Source organism: Danio aesculapii, chromosome 8, assembly GCF_903798145.1.
Source record: "Danio aesculapii chromosome 8, fDanAes4.1, whole genome shotgun sequence".
NCBI classification, from domain to species: Eukaryota; Metazoa; Chordata; class Actinopteri; order Cypriniformes; family Danionidae; genus Danio; species Danio aesculapii.
This window is the reverse complement of record NC_079442.1, coordinates 16,525,043-16,538,891: the sequence shown is the minus strand read 5'-3', so window position 1 is coordinate 16,538,891 and position 13,849 is coordinate 16,525,043. Positions and strand designations below refer to the sequence as shown.

Here is a 13,849-nt window from a genome sequence, read left to right as displayed (position 1 = left end):
TTAAAAGTTTAAAAGTATAGGGAACAGTTTCTGAAACAGACAATTAAGGTTGCCAAAACATTGTGAAACCTCTGGTTGTAAAAACCCTCTAGAATTTAATTTCTAAGAAATTGTGATAACCACATTTGAGAATATATTTGTATGTGTTTTTGTATTGTTACTAAATAGGTTTGTAAACCATCATTTGCTAAACGTCTTTTGTAGATATAGATATTCATACATATGTTTGGAGATACATAGCCAACTTGACTGAACCAATATGGCAGACAACTTAAAAGGATAGTTGAAAATGATGTAATTTACTCATTCTTCACTTGTCACAAACTTTGTTTGAGTTTTTTTTCTGTAAACACACAAAAGAGTATGTTTGAAAAATGTTGTAAACTTTTAGCAATTGACTTCCATACTTGTTTTTCCTACTATGGAAGTAAATAGTAAATAGTTAGTAATTTTTTTTTTTATTCTATCTTTTGGGTGAACTATTACTATAACAAAATTTTTAAGTTCTTCATGAAATTTTTTTAATAAACGCAACCTGATGATCTGTCTTTTTATACTGGGCGTCCATGAGTTAGTAAGGCTTTGATTTGGTGTCACCGGAACTGTAAAGGTTGAAAACCCCTGCTTAGATGCATGTCTATTTCTGAAATTGTTGTTAGTGATGTTGATATGTTGTCCTGATATGGGCTTCCCCTAGAGAGCAGGTCAGACTGAGCTGGAGCAGTTTCATCAACAGGTGTCAGAAAAAATCTGAAAATGACATAGAGAGAATGACAGGGAGCAGTTTCAGAGTGGAACAACAAAACCTAATCACAACAAAATCGAGAAAATGAAAGTGAAAATCAAGGGAACCTAGAATGTTATCAGGCCCTAAGCAGAAAGGTTGATCTGTCAGAATAAAGGTCAATAACAGATCCTCATAGGAAAAGCCAAACACAGACAAGCATGGCTTCTAAAAGAAGAGGCTGCTAATCTGATGAAGTTGAAAAAGAGGGACATCGCTATAATGTTGGAGATATGAGAAAGCAATACTTTAAAATCTCTGACATTTGACTCTGAACAATTTTCTTTGATATTTACATAAAATTTTCCAATAGGTTTTGTATTGACACTTTGATAATCATATATGTAAAAAAAAATTTAAAAAATAAATAAATAAAATGTCATGTCCCTTGAGTACTTTGAATACGTCTTTGAATATTACTACTGTTATTACTATTTTTATTATTTAGTGCTGGGAAAAGATTAATCACAGTTAATCACATCCTAAATAAAAGTTTGCTTTTACGTAAGATAAGTGTGTGTATTATACAGTATATATGATATATATGATACACACAAACAGAAATAAAACCATGCAAAACAATTTTGTTTTGAATATAGATATTGAAATGTATGTTTGTCTCGTATACATATATAATTTATATATAAATATAAATATTGTCTTAAATATATACATGTATCTGTCTATATAATAAATATGCACAGTACAAATATATATTATGTCAAAACAAACTTTTATTTTTAAAGTGATTAATAGCGATTACTTTTTTGCCCAGCACTATTATTATTATTATTAAACCTATATTATTTTATTTAACATTTTTAAAAAATTATTGTTATAGTTTTATATGTATATTATTATTAACAGTAGACTTCTTGTATCGATGCTTTTGTAATATATGCAAAAACTCTTAATTAATTTATTATATTATATGAATTAATTATAATAATAGGTGTCTTGTTCTATTTTAACTTGTTTCTTGTAAAATGTTGTTGTTGTTTTAGATGTAATACTTATTTTTCAATATTATTATGTAATCTTATATGCAGAAAAAATGTTGTACATTTTTTTAATAAAATCAATAATAATATTTTTCAGTGAAATAAATACGGAACAATAAGTCCATATTTTCTATTAGACCATTTACAGTTCAATTAAAAAAGATAGATAGATAGATAGATAGATAGATAGATAGATAGATAGATAGATAGATAGATAGATAGATAGATAGATAGATAGATAGATAGATAGATAGATAGATAGATAGATAGATAGATAGATAGATAGATAGATAGATAGATAGATAGATAGATAGATAGATAGATAGTGTTCCTGAGTAAGCATAATTATAATATAGGCTAAATGCATACATACATACATAAAGCAAGTTACTGCAAAAATGGGTGAATCTCTGAGACAGATCGCCAGCTTGAGCAGTTGATGCCGAATCATTTCAGCTGTGATGTCATCGACGTGTCACGGAGGAAGGTAATCCTCCACTGACTCCCGGTCAGTTCTCGAGGGCTCCCGTGTTTCACGCCGGGACTGGACCAAGAGAGAGGTGGAGTCTTTGGGCTTTGAGCTCTAACTCACCCCATGCCAATCCCCCTCTCCACACTTTCTGCCTCCTTTCTCGCACCAGACTCGGACGGGATACACAGCCGCGCAAATGGAGCCTGAAGGCAGCCAAAGTAACCTGTCCTCCTCGGACTCACCGCACGACCCCTGGTAAAAACAAACGAACAACCTTTATCTGATACTAAACTTACACATATGATCGTCAGACCGAAATGAATTAAAAAGTAACTAGAAAGAGAGGGGGACGTGTTTTGGCGGTGTCCAGCGCACCTCACATCCAGTCGGATGGGAATCACTGCCGTTATTTGAATCTCTGAGGAGATTGAAGCGACTCTTCTGTGTTTTCCGATCCAAACGCAGCACTTGTTGATCTCTTGTTTTGTTGTTTTTACAGCAAAATGTTTATCGGTGGACTAAGCTGGCAGACTACACAAGGTGAGTAACACTTCACTTTAACACAAAGTATCTACATGTCAGAAGTAAAATAAAACACGTTAATCACCGAATTTACTGTGTATTCAATGCGTTAATAAAACCTTACTAACATTTTCTAACAACTACAAAGTATACAGGTTGCAACCTGCAAATTTAATGTTTTTTTACATTAAATGTGCTTATTTACAGTTTAATAAAATGCTGTTTATTTGGTTTTAAATATTTAAAATAATATCGTGACGATTTGTAAATCAAAGCCAATGATGAAAGCTTTGGTGTGTGTGTGTGTGTGTGTGTGTGTGTGTGCGTGTGTGTGTGTGTGTGTGTGTGTGTGACTCGTTCACATTGTGCATGCGACTAATAAGTATTCCTGGAAGAAAAAGAAAGTCCATTGGGTTGCTCTGTAATTTGGCTTGATCCTTTGTGCAAAGCCTATACAACAGGTTTAGCCAAGTAAATGCAGAAAGTTTCGCCAACTGCTGTCATGCTGTAGGCTGTCCTCAGTATGTAGGACACATTGTTGTTTTGAATTACGCCGAGGTATTGTTCACCACTCTTAACAACCTTCCTGTCATCTGATTCTGCCAGCTATTATGATCATTTAACAGATGAACGTTTTCATTAAGCTTATTCTCCCTGGCAGACACCTACACGCTGTATCGCTGAAGCTGGCAACTAAGTAGCATTATCTTCATGTTAGTCTCCATTTTAACCAATTGTATCAAAGATAAGCCTCGGATGATGTGATTCAAATCACAAAAAAACATCTACAAGATGATGACCTCACCTTGCATTTCACATCAGGCATCTTAGATCATCTCCACTGATGATGTCATTCATTCACTGTTGAAGTCATTGACATATACTCTCGGTTTACCACGCCGTTTAAGCTTTTCACCCATACTGTGATGAAATGATCTTCTCCTGCTTTTGCAGAGGGTTTGAAGGACTACTTCTGCAAGTTTGGTGAAGTGAAAGAGAGTATGGTGATGAGAGATCCAGTTACAAAACGCTCGAGGTAAGGGACCGACCAACCTGACTGGGAAGCGAACACAAACATACAAAGGCTTTTATTATTGACTGTATTGTCAGTTTAACACAGAATGGGTGGAGGTGTTGTAATTTTGATCTCTCTATTGTCTAGGGGTTTCGGATTTGTCACATTTGTTGACCAAGCTGGTGTGGACAAAGTCCTGGCCCAGACCAGACACGAGCTGGACTCCAAAACTGTGAGTTTTAATCATATTAAACTGCTGAGGAGCGTTGATACTTTTTGGCTCATTTTGTCACAAACAAAATGACGTAACACAACAGTTATGTAAAGTAACAGTGTGTTCACACTTGATTAAAACAAACTTTGGTGCAATTGCTATGTCCACTTGAGTAAGTGTGAACACTGATATTCAGAACTTAAGTGCTGTTTTTGTTTTAAAATGCATTTGCATTGTTTGGTTCTGCCTGCCATCCAAACTACTCTGATATCTTCGACCCACATAAACAGAGCATTTTAAAACTGCTTAAGACCCCATTTTAGTTTGGAATCTATGGTGATCTGTTTCAGTGTAAATAGACTGAAACACAAACTTTTGAATAAGAGGTGCGATGATCCACAATTGCTCTTGTGTCATGCCTTTTAGACTGTATAGTGCGAACGGAGATTGTTTTTACTGAAAGACAGTAAAAACATCAGTCTGGACAAGGAGCATTTTCATTCAAAAATGCCATTTTAAAACAAAAACAAAACAAGTGCATCGAGACCTTTTGAAAAATTTTAGATTTTAAATTTTTTCTTTTGAAAACTTTATTGCAGTTTAACAGAAATCAGAATTAAAGATGGTATAAATAAGATCCAAAAGGATATAAGATATAAAAATGACATAATGTTACAAAATTAGACTTTTTTTTTGATATGCAGTAATGCATTTATCATGATAATGATCATGGATGATATTGTGGCCACTTCAAAAAACCATAATCATTTTTTTGAATATGTATTTTACAACATTCAGATTGTTGTATATGCAGTGTTGTTCATGACAGCACCAAATGCTTGAAGACTTAATAGGCTATTTAATTTCAAAACATAACATTTCTGGCCTACGACATGGCCGGGATGTTGATTGAACATGTTCACTTACAGTAAGTGTGTGGCAGAGAAAAGTCCTCGACAAAGCGCATAGAAGAGCTCACCAAACAACTTGTTTGTTTAAGTTTGTTAAGTTCAGGGATGGAAACATATATTTCATAAAAGTATTTTTTTATTTGGTATTTTTATGTTTCATGTTTGAAATGTGAACCAGGACTAAATAGATTGGGGGTTTTGGTCCAAATAAACCAAGAGAAGTTTAAACAAAACATTTTTTTTAAATACATTGACTGTAATTTTTTTTAGCATTACTGAATATTTTTGCAGCATCTGATTAACTAAAATACCATGGTATGGTGATTTTTAACCGTTGGGGTAGCAGATGCTGTGTATGCATGTGAGGTTTCATGCCTTTTCACTTTGGTTTTTGGTCAAACAATTCTGGAAGATTTGGAGAGGGAATGAGAGAAAGTTCCCATCTCAGCCGTTGCTCAATGAGGTTGTCAGGGAAGCATTCCTATTCTGTGTCAATTGCTATGGTGACTAGGGGACCCGAGCAGGGTATGCTGGGAGTTGCTGGGAAGCCTTTGTGGTGCCTCGTCTCAAGAGTGCTCACCAAACACATTCGACTCAGGCGGAATTCAGATTTGTCCCCTGTGGAAACTAGTCTTCAAATCCTATGATGATCGAATGCTCTGTTTTTATAACAGGTGTACTGTATTTCAGATTTTTTTTTAATTTAAGGCAAGACACTACAGGTGAATAGGGTAAAAAAATAACTAATAGTGAAATGATTTGTCATAGAAATGTTTAACACTGCAAACAAGACGTTATTTAAAAGCGATAGAAGAAAATTTACTCACTATTTACTCAGCCTCAAGTAGTTCCAAACCTTTATGACTTTCTTTCTTCTCTGGAACACAAAAGAAGATAATTAGAAGAATGCTGAAAACCTGTATTCATTGACTTCCACAGTATGAAAAAAAACAAATACTATGGGAGTCAATAGTTTCAGGTTTGTAACATTCTTCAAAATATCTTCTTTTGTTTAATGGAAAAAAGGTTTTAAACAAGTAAAGTTTGAACGGTGTAGTACATGTAAAAAGTAAATGACAGAATTTAAATTTTTCAGTGAATAATTCTACAACTTGCATACATTCCTAGCATAAAAAAAATTGAATGAAATCAAAATTCTTGTTTCATTATTTCAACAATTTGGAAAATACTGGGAAGAGCCAGGAAAAATAAATGCATTTTTACAATATTTCCTGAAATAAAAGTTTGTATATAATCAGTCAAATTATGTGGGCATATAGCCATCTGCAACTCTCAGAATATAGATGTATGTAAGTGGAGATTTATAACTAAGTGCATGTAAAAAATAAGTGCAGGTAAAAAAATACTCATTTACAGAAAACAGCCTTAAAATGTATTGTAATTAAAATCGTAAAGATGGGCATTAATTAAATAAAACAATTTTGTTTGCTTGACACAAAAATGGACAGATGTTTTTGCTTATCGTGTCTCACCTTAATGTTTGGTCTATATTAAGTGACAGAAATGTAATTATCACTCATAATTTTGCATCAAAACTGATTGGAAGTATCAGTAAAGAGAGTTAAAAATGGGACACTTTGATGGGAGTTTTGGTGTGTTGCGGTGCATCTATTTGTGAAAGTCTTTGTCACTGTGCAAAGCAGGCGGGTCCTGGGACAATGGTGCCCGTTGGTTGCCATGGCAACGGTGGAGTCACCCCCCAGGGGGTCAGTGGGGAGGGAGGGTGAGGCTTCAAGGAGGAGAGGAAAAAAAAACTCTCCCTCTTCTGAAAGTTTGAACTAGTTCCTCTTTTGAGTGAAAATCTGCCTCGCACTATGGCAACAGGTAATACCCGGCAAACCACAACGAAACTGCGTGTTTCCGCACTTCAGATTCCTCAACACTTCAGGTAATTTGCCTGTAATGACCCCCCAAATTGAGCCGTTTACAGAGCTTTTCTGTGACGCTTGTTTCCGCCGCTGAATTCAAAATAAAATCTAATTGGAATTCCTAGTTTGTTTAGAATTAAGTTCACATCTCACAATTATGACTTTCTTGTCACTGAAGTTTTTACATCTCACAGATATTTGAGTTTTTGATTCTGCCACCAAATAAAATGTAAAAAAGGTTTTTATTCTGACACTTTCTCACAATTTGTTTTTAGAATTTGGAGTCCAGTGCAATTGCAAGGTTATATTTAACTTATATTTAAATTTACTAAAATAAAATATACTTAATAAAACAACTTTTTTCCAAATTCTCATAATTTTTAACAACATTTGTTAGAATTCAGAGACAACATCAGTATATATATATTTTTTTTGCAATTACTTTTTTCAATTACTTTTTTCTCATAGTTCTGTTTTGTTCTGTTACAGAATGATAAAAAAAGAGAATGTTTAAAAATGTTCGTTTCATATAAAACATATGCCAGAGTAGTTGGTGGTTCATTCGGCTGTGGCAACTTCTGATAAATCAGGGACTAAGCCGAAGGAAAATGAATGATGTTTATTTTTCTTTTTTTATTGCAAATTTAAACTCATAATGTTAACGTAACTCATTTCTGATTTTTATTTGAGATTTTTTTTGTCAGAATTGTTTGTCACAACTAGGCATGGGATGATAACCGGTTTCAAGCTTTTAATACCGCTAAAATGTTTTGTTATACCATTCCCAAGTTTTTTAATGTATCTTTTATGTGTTGTAAAGAAATCTGGGTTTTTTATTTAAAATATTTAGACCAACATGTTTAGTGCTACAAAATATTATAAATCTTTCTTAAAGTAAAATCAATTGGAAAAAAGTTTTTTTTTATTTTTTATTTTACCTAGTCCATAGATGCTCAAACTAGGGCCCGCGGGTCAAAGTTGGCCCATGGTAAATTTTGTATTTGGACTTCCATCCCATCTGAGAAGAGAGGTAGAACAATTGGGAATTTTGGGGGGAATACCTCTAACAGAGATTGTCATTTCTAATTTAACATAACCTTTTGTTTGTTTAACTGTTGAGCTACGAAAAAGCAAACTGAAATTAAATGTTTCAAATAAATGTTGTGAATCAATCAGATAAAAAAAAATTAAATACAGTCACTTGATGATGTCTTTGCAGAATTTTTTAGTGTTTGAAAAAATAACACTAAAAAAGAGATTGTTCATATTTCAATTATAAAATAAATTGTGATAAAACTATATAATAAATTATAATAATAAATTATGAAATTACAATGACAACTTTACAGTTTGGTAAATTTACCTCCAACCCACCACCCTAAATCAAGTTTGGTTTTTGACCCTTCATAAGAAAAAGTTTGTCCACCCCTGACCTAGACATTTAAAAAGAAGTTATTTTAGAGCAGTAATCACAATCCCTTGAAATGGTGGTATTTTTATCTAAGGTTATCATACCGTCAGAAACTTATACCGGCCCATGCTCAGTCACAACATCTTACAACTCTAAACATTTCTTTAAATTTTTTAATTTAACAGTTCAAAATTGCCATCTCACAGTTCAGACTTTTACTTATAATTGTATGTTTTTTGTTTCGCTACAACACAAACAAAATAAATAGCAAAAATAGTGTGTGTGTATATATATATATATATATGTAATATAAAAAAATAATAATAAAATAAAAAGCAAAAAAAAAAAAAAAAAAGTTCTCACAATTTTGACCTTTTCTCACAATTCGCAAGTTATCAGAATTCTCAAAACTAACCTAAAGGCTGACAGGGAGCTGATGGAAAGTGACTGTGAAATAAACCCAACACAACAACTCCAGAGCACATTCAGAAGTGTCTCTCAGCTCCAGTCTTCTACAGCACGGCCGCTTGTGCTGTTTTTGAGTGCCTCCCCCCTCGAGAGAGAGCCAGGGGAACATGGAGGCCTTTGTCCTGCTTTACCTCTATGACTGTGCCCCTGTGAAGGTGCCTTATGGCTGCTCGCCTGCGCCGACTTTAAACTGGAGATTAGCTTAACGAGCTCAGCGATGGGCCGGTGGAGGAGGGGAGAAAGAAAGAATGAAAGAAAGAAATGTGTGCGGCACAACTCATAAAATATCATGTTTTTAGTTGGCGGTGTTGGGACACAATGTTCAAGCGGATGAAGCGGTTTGTTCTTTATGGTTGTATGATTGAACGTTTGCGATTGATACACACCACTAACAGGTTTCTAGTGGCTGACCCTAAAGGATTGACCTGGTTAGTTAAGTCCATTGACTTAAAATAGTTTTGATAGGGATGGCAAGTTTGTCTTTTAAAGACACGCTGTTGTCAATACCAGTAGAATGTATCTTTTTATCTTACTGTATTTGAGAAATCGTGTGAGTTTGAATATTTGTATGTTAAAGAAAGACAGCTGTGTATTGGTAGATGTTTATATTTCCACCAAATGGAGAGAACTTGTCATTTTGAGCTACAGAGAGGTATTGACAGCATTTTAAAACACCCTCAAAATAAACACACAAATCACAATCTCTATACAAAGAGTGCGTCTGTAGTGTGTACACTTTAAAGTGTACTAAATCCGGTAGGCATACTCAGAAAAAGTGCATAAGATTAGGAAAAGGAATTTTGAGGAAACATAGCACTGCTGTCAGGTACTTAGGAGATTGGTATTTTTGTATTCATGTGTGTTACATATGGATTTGAAAAACTTTATACATTTTAGCAGAAGTTTAAATTGAAAAAAAAAAAAGTATTATATAAACTCAAAACATGGCATAAAAATCTATTTAATACGATATTTTCTTTGCACATTTAGTACATATAAGAATATAAGTGCTGTATCTTAATTATTAAATGAAATATTTTTTACACAGACAGTTGAATCAGAATTATTGCCCCCCCTCTCTATTCCTCCCCCCCAATTTCTGTTTAACAGAGAGATTTTTTCAACATTTCTAAACAAAACAGTTTTAATAACTCACTTTTAATAACTGATTTATTTTATCTTTGCCATGATGATGATTATATTTTGATTATATTTTACTAGATATTTTTCAAGACACTTCTATACAGCTTAAAGTGACATTTAAAGGCTTAACTAGGTTAATTAGGTTAACTAGGCAGGTTAGGGTAATTAGAGAAGTTATTGTATAACGATGGTTTGTTCTGTAAACCATCGGAAAAAAATACTGCTTAAAGAGGCTAATAATTTTGACCTTAAAATGGGTTTTAAAAAATTTCATTCTAGCCAAAATAAAACAAATAAGACTTTCTCCAGAAGAAAAAATATTATCAGACATACTGTGAAAATGTACTTGCTCTGTTAAACATCATTTGGGAAATATTTAAGAAAGAAAAAAAAAATCAAAGGGGGTTTAATAATTCTGACTCCAACTGTATACAGTGATAAATTATTATTTCATATATTCCAAGGTTTTGGTCAGCAGCATCGCATGAGGTTTAGCTAATTTTATCAAATTATTATTTTATTTTAGGAAGCTAAATTACTTTCTTGATTATTTTTGCTATGATTTTTGCTCACACAACATTTAGTTTTCAATTAGGAGAGTTTTATACACAAGCAGATTTGTTCAACTGCATCAGTCAATTTATTGAACCATTTATTTTAATTCAATTCAACAAATGATGTAAGAAGATTTTACAGACTAAAAAGGTGTCAAGTTTAATAATTAAAAACTCTTAGGCTGCGTCTGAAACCACCAACTACTCAGTAGGTAGTGCATTTGAATTTAAATGTACTACTCGGCCGTTAGAAAAGTACATTCTAGACGTACTACATCCACCATTTTGTCATGATCACATGATCTACCGCATGAGTTGCATCACTTCACTCCATGAATGCTCTTGTGGGACATCATGGGATAGCACAGCGTGCATCGGGTGCACACTTCAGAATGTTGCCGGAAGTAGTAAGTCATCAGGTTACTTCTCGCATACTGTATTTCGAATTCATACCACTAGGCTCGCATACTGTTTTTAGCATACTATATAGTATGGAAGTATGTGATTTCGGACGCAGCCTCATTTATCAACCATAGATGTGAATTTAGACAATGTCTGTATTTGCTTTATATTTATAGTCTGCATGTAAGAAACCTACTCAGAATAGGCTGTCACATCAATAGCCATTTAATGCATTTCTGAATAATAAATAGGCAAAAAAATATAAATTTCAGTCATTTCATTGAACACTTACTTGATAAAATGCAAAGTATACAAGCAAATATTCAAGGATGAAAAGTGCAAAAGTTGACCACTAATCTGAATTTAGCAAATGCCACGTGGTGGTCAAACACACCAACCACTAACATTTAAAAAATCTAATCTTATAACAAGATTCTGTCTTACGTGACCATCCATTTTATTGTCAGTTGCTTTCCTCTCATGTGCGTCGCTGGCTGTATGTTGATTTTGTTTGTTTGTGTGTGTGTGTCTGTTTGTTTTTGATTGTGCGCAGGAGTGGTGCGGCCTCAGCAATGTTGTGGACTGGAGGTGACTATCAGAGTAGTCTAGAAAAACTAGCCATAAAACCGTAGCCTCTGCATCAGATCTCTGTTCAGATTAGCCTAGCCTCTTCATTTTTACTTTCTATAGTTTCACAAAAGAAACTCTCGTAGTCTGGTGTATGGAAACGACGCTGGACAACTGCTGTCGTTTACCTCAGCGATGCTAGCTCTTTAGCGTAGCTCTATTTGAAAGAGACTAATCATTATCGCTGCTAGCGCTGTACTGCCTTCACTGTCTTCTAGAGTTTAACCTCAGTACAGCATGACGTAGACTAGCGTTTGGTCAATAGATGGACTAGACTATAGACTAATATAGAGTATCTTGAGTTTCTGTAATCTAGCATTCTCTACTGTTGAAACGGGCACCGATCAACATCAAGTTTTCTGCACTTCTGAAGGTGTTGTTGCTACATTTACACAAATATGCTAGCTTTTAGCGACTTCAATGTTTTCAATTCAAAAAGAGAGTATTTTTAAGAGTACTTGATATACTGTTTTTGATGATTTACTGGTCATTTTGTCATGTAGATATATGTCGAAAGTAAGAAAGACATGCAAAAACAAACAAACACAAACAAACAAAATAGTTTTGTTTGGCTGTCAGAAGAGTGTGTGGGTCAAGGATGTTTTTTCTACTTTTATTTTAATTGTGGTGTTTTTTTTTTTCTTTTTCTGTCGTCCGGTGATGTTTGCACTCACAGATGGTCATGACAGCCTCGTCTGTCTAGTCAAACTCCTTTATGTTCACTTGCCTCTCATAGAAACCTGTACACTTTTCATTTAATTTGAATATGTACTCTCTTTGATTTAATGGTTGTTCACACTGACAGAGATCAAGCCAGATTGAGTTTGCTGGATGATAAAGTGAAAGTGGAACGTGGTACATCTTGTTTATTTATTCATTTATTAAAAATGATATACACTCACTGGCCACTTTATAAGGTACACCGTACTAGTACCAGGTTTTTGCCTTCAGAACTGCCCTAATCCTTTGTGGCATAGATTCAACAAGGTACTGGAAATATTCCTCAGAGATTTTGCTCCATATTGACATGGTCTGGCCATTCTCCTCCTTTTCTGCCACTCACTGGACATTTTCTCTTTTTCGGACCATTCTCTGTAAACCCTAGAGATGGTTGTGCGTGAAATTCCCAGTAGATCAGTAGTTTCTAAAATAATCAGAGCCCGTCTGGCACCAACAACCATGCCACGTTTAAAGTCACTTAAATCACCTTTCTTCACCATTCTGATGCTCGGTTTGAACTAAAGCTGATCATCCTGACCATGTCTAAATGTATAAAGTTGCTGCCATGTGATTGGCTGATTAGAAATTTGCATTAATGAGCAGTTGGACAGGTGTACCTAATAAAGTGGCCAGTGAGTGTGTGTGCATATATATATATATATATATATATATATATATATATATATATATATATATATATATATATATATATATACATTTTTAAAGATAAAGATGCTTTTATTGAGCAAAAAAACTCATTCTGATGATGTAAAGTGACAGTAAATAAATGCTAGTGTTTACATTTAATGCGCCACACTTGTGTTAATTGATAATATCTAAACTTACATTTTGGTATGGGTATTGTTTAAATTTTACTGATATCAATATTAATTCCAATATCACTTATCAATACTGGTTCGTATCAGTACAGTTATCATTACTATTGTCTTTTATTTGATGCAAAAAGATTTCAAGCCATTTTATTACTGTGAGCAAACAGAAGTTCACGCGTAAAATACGAAGACATAAATAACTAATCACAACGGTATTTACAGTTGAATGGCATGTTTTGTACGTTTTTCATACTACTGTTGCCATGTTTGTTCACTATTACACTACTGCATGTTCATTTCCAGACATCCCACGCTGCTAAAATCCCTAATACAACATAAACAATTAAAATTCATCAGCCACATAATGACATATTTCTGCTGCTTATCAATGACATGTAAAATGATAAGCAGCAGCTTCTAGTTTGCTATTCACACCAAAATATATGAAGTCAAAGCAGCTAGAGTATCAATAACAGTACCGTTTGTCCTGAAGATTACTGGGACTTCAGTATCGACTCATTTACGTACCGTTTTTTGGTACCCATCCCTACTTACATTTAAACATCTTTCCATCGCCTTTTATGCTTCAACAACTGAATGAATGCTATTTAACTGACTGGATTCTGATCACATTACACTGTCATTACTTTTCAAAAAACCTCATGAAAATTTAAGATAAAGTCACGCCAGCCCTTATACCAGACGTTTTTCAAAGACCTCAGTTGCGTCCCGTACATTAAGCCTGTTATGAACATCTGCAATTCATATATATATATACCAAAAAATATCCATTTTTAGAAATACATTTTAAATCATTATAAAAGTAGTTACATCTTATTTTTACTTGCTTTTTATTTCAAAATGCTACAGCCAACCACATAGG

The 13,849-nt window shown here is 33.9% G+C and overlaps 1 protein-coding gene across 2 annotated transcripts in view; it reads left to right on the top strand.

Annotated features, from left to right (window-relative positions):
• The first annotated feature begins 2,356 nt into the window (after positions 1-2,356).
• msi1b (musashi RNA binding protein 1b) overlaps positions 2,357-13,849 on the top strand; it is a 35,410-nt gene continuing 23,917 nt past the window's right edge. Inside the window, exons 1-4 of one of the 2 annotated variants that reach the window (XM_056463292.1) lie at positions 2,357-2,512; positions 2,757-2,797; positions 3,734-3,815; positions 3,942-4,026. In XM_056463292.1, coding sequence (XP_056319267.1) covers positions 2,454-2,512; positions 2,757-2,797; positions 3,734-3,815; positions 3,942-4,026 — 267 coding nt within the window. In that variant the 5' untranslated portion in view covers positions 2,357-2,453. The remainder of the gene's footprint in view (positions 2,513-2,756; positions 2,798-3,733; positions 3,816-3,941; positions 4,027-13,849) is intronic. The other variant, XM_056463291.1, reaches the window with a different exon arrangement.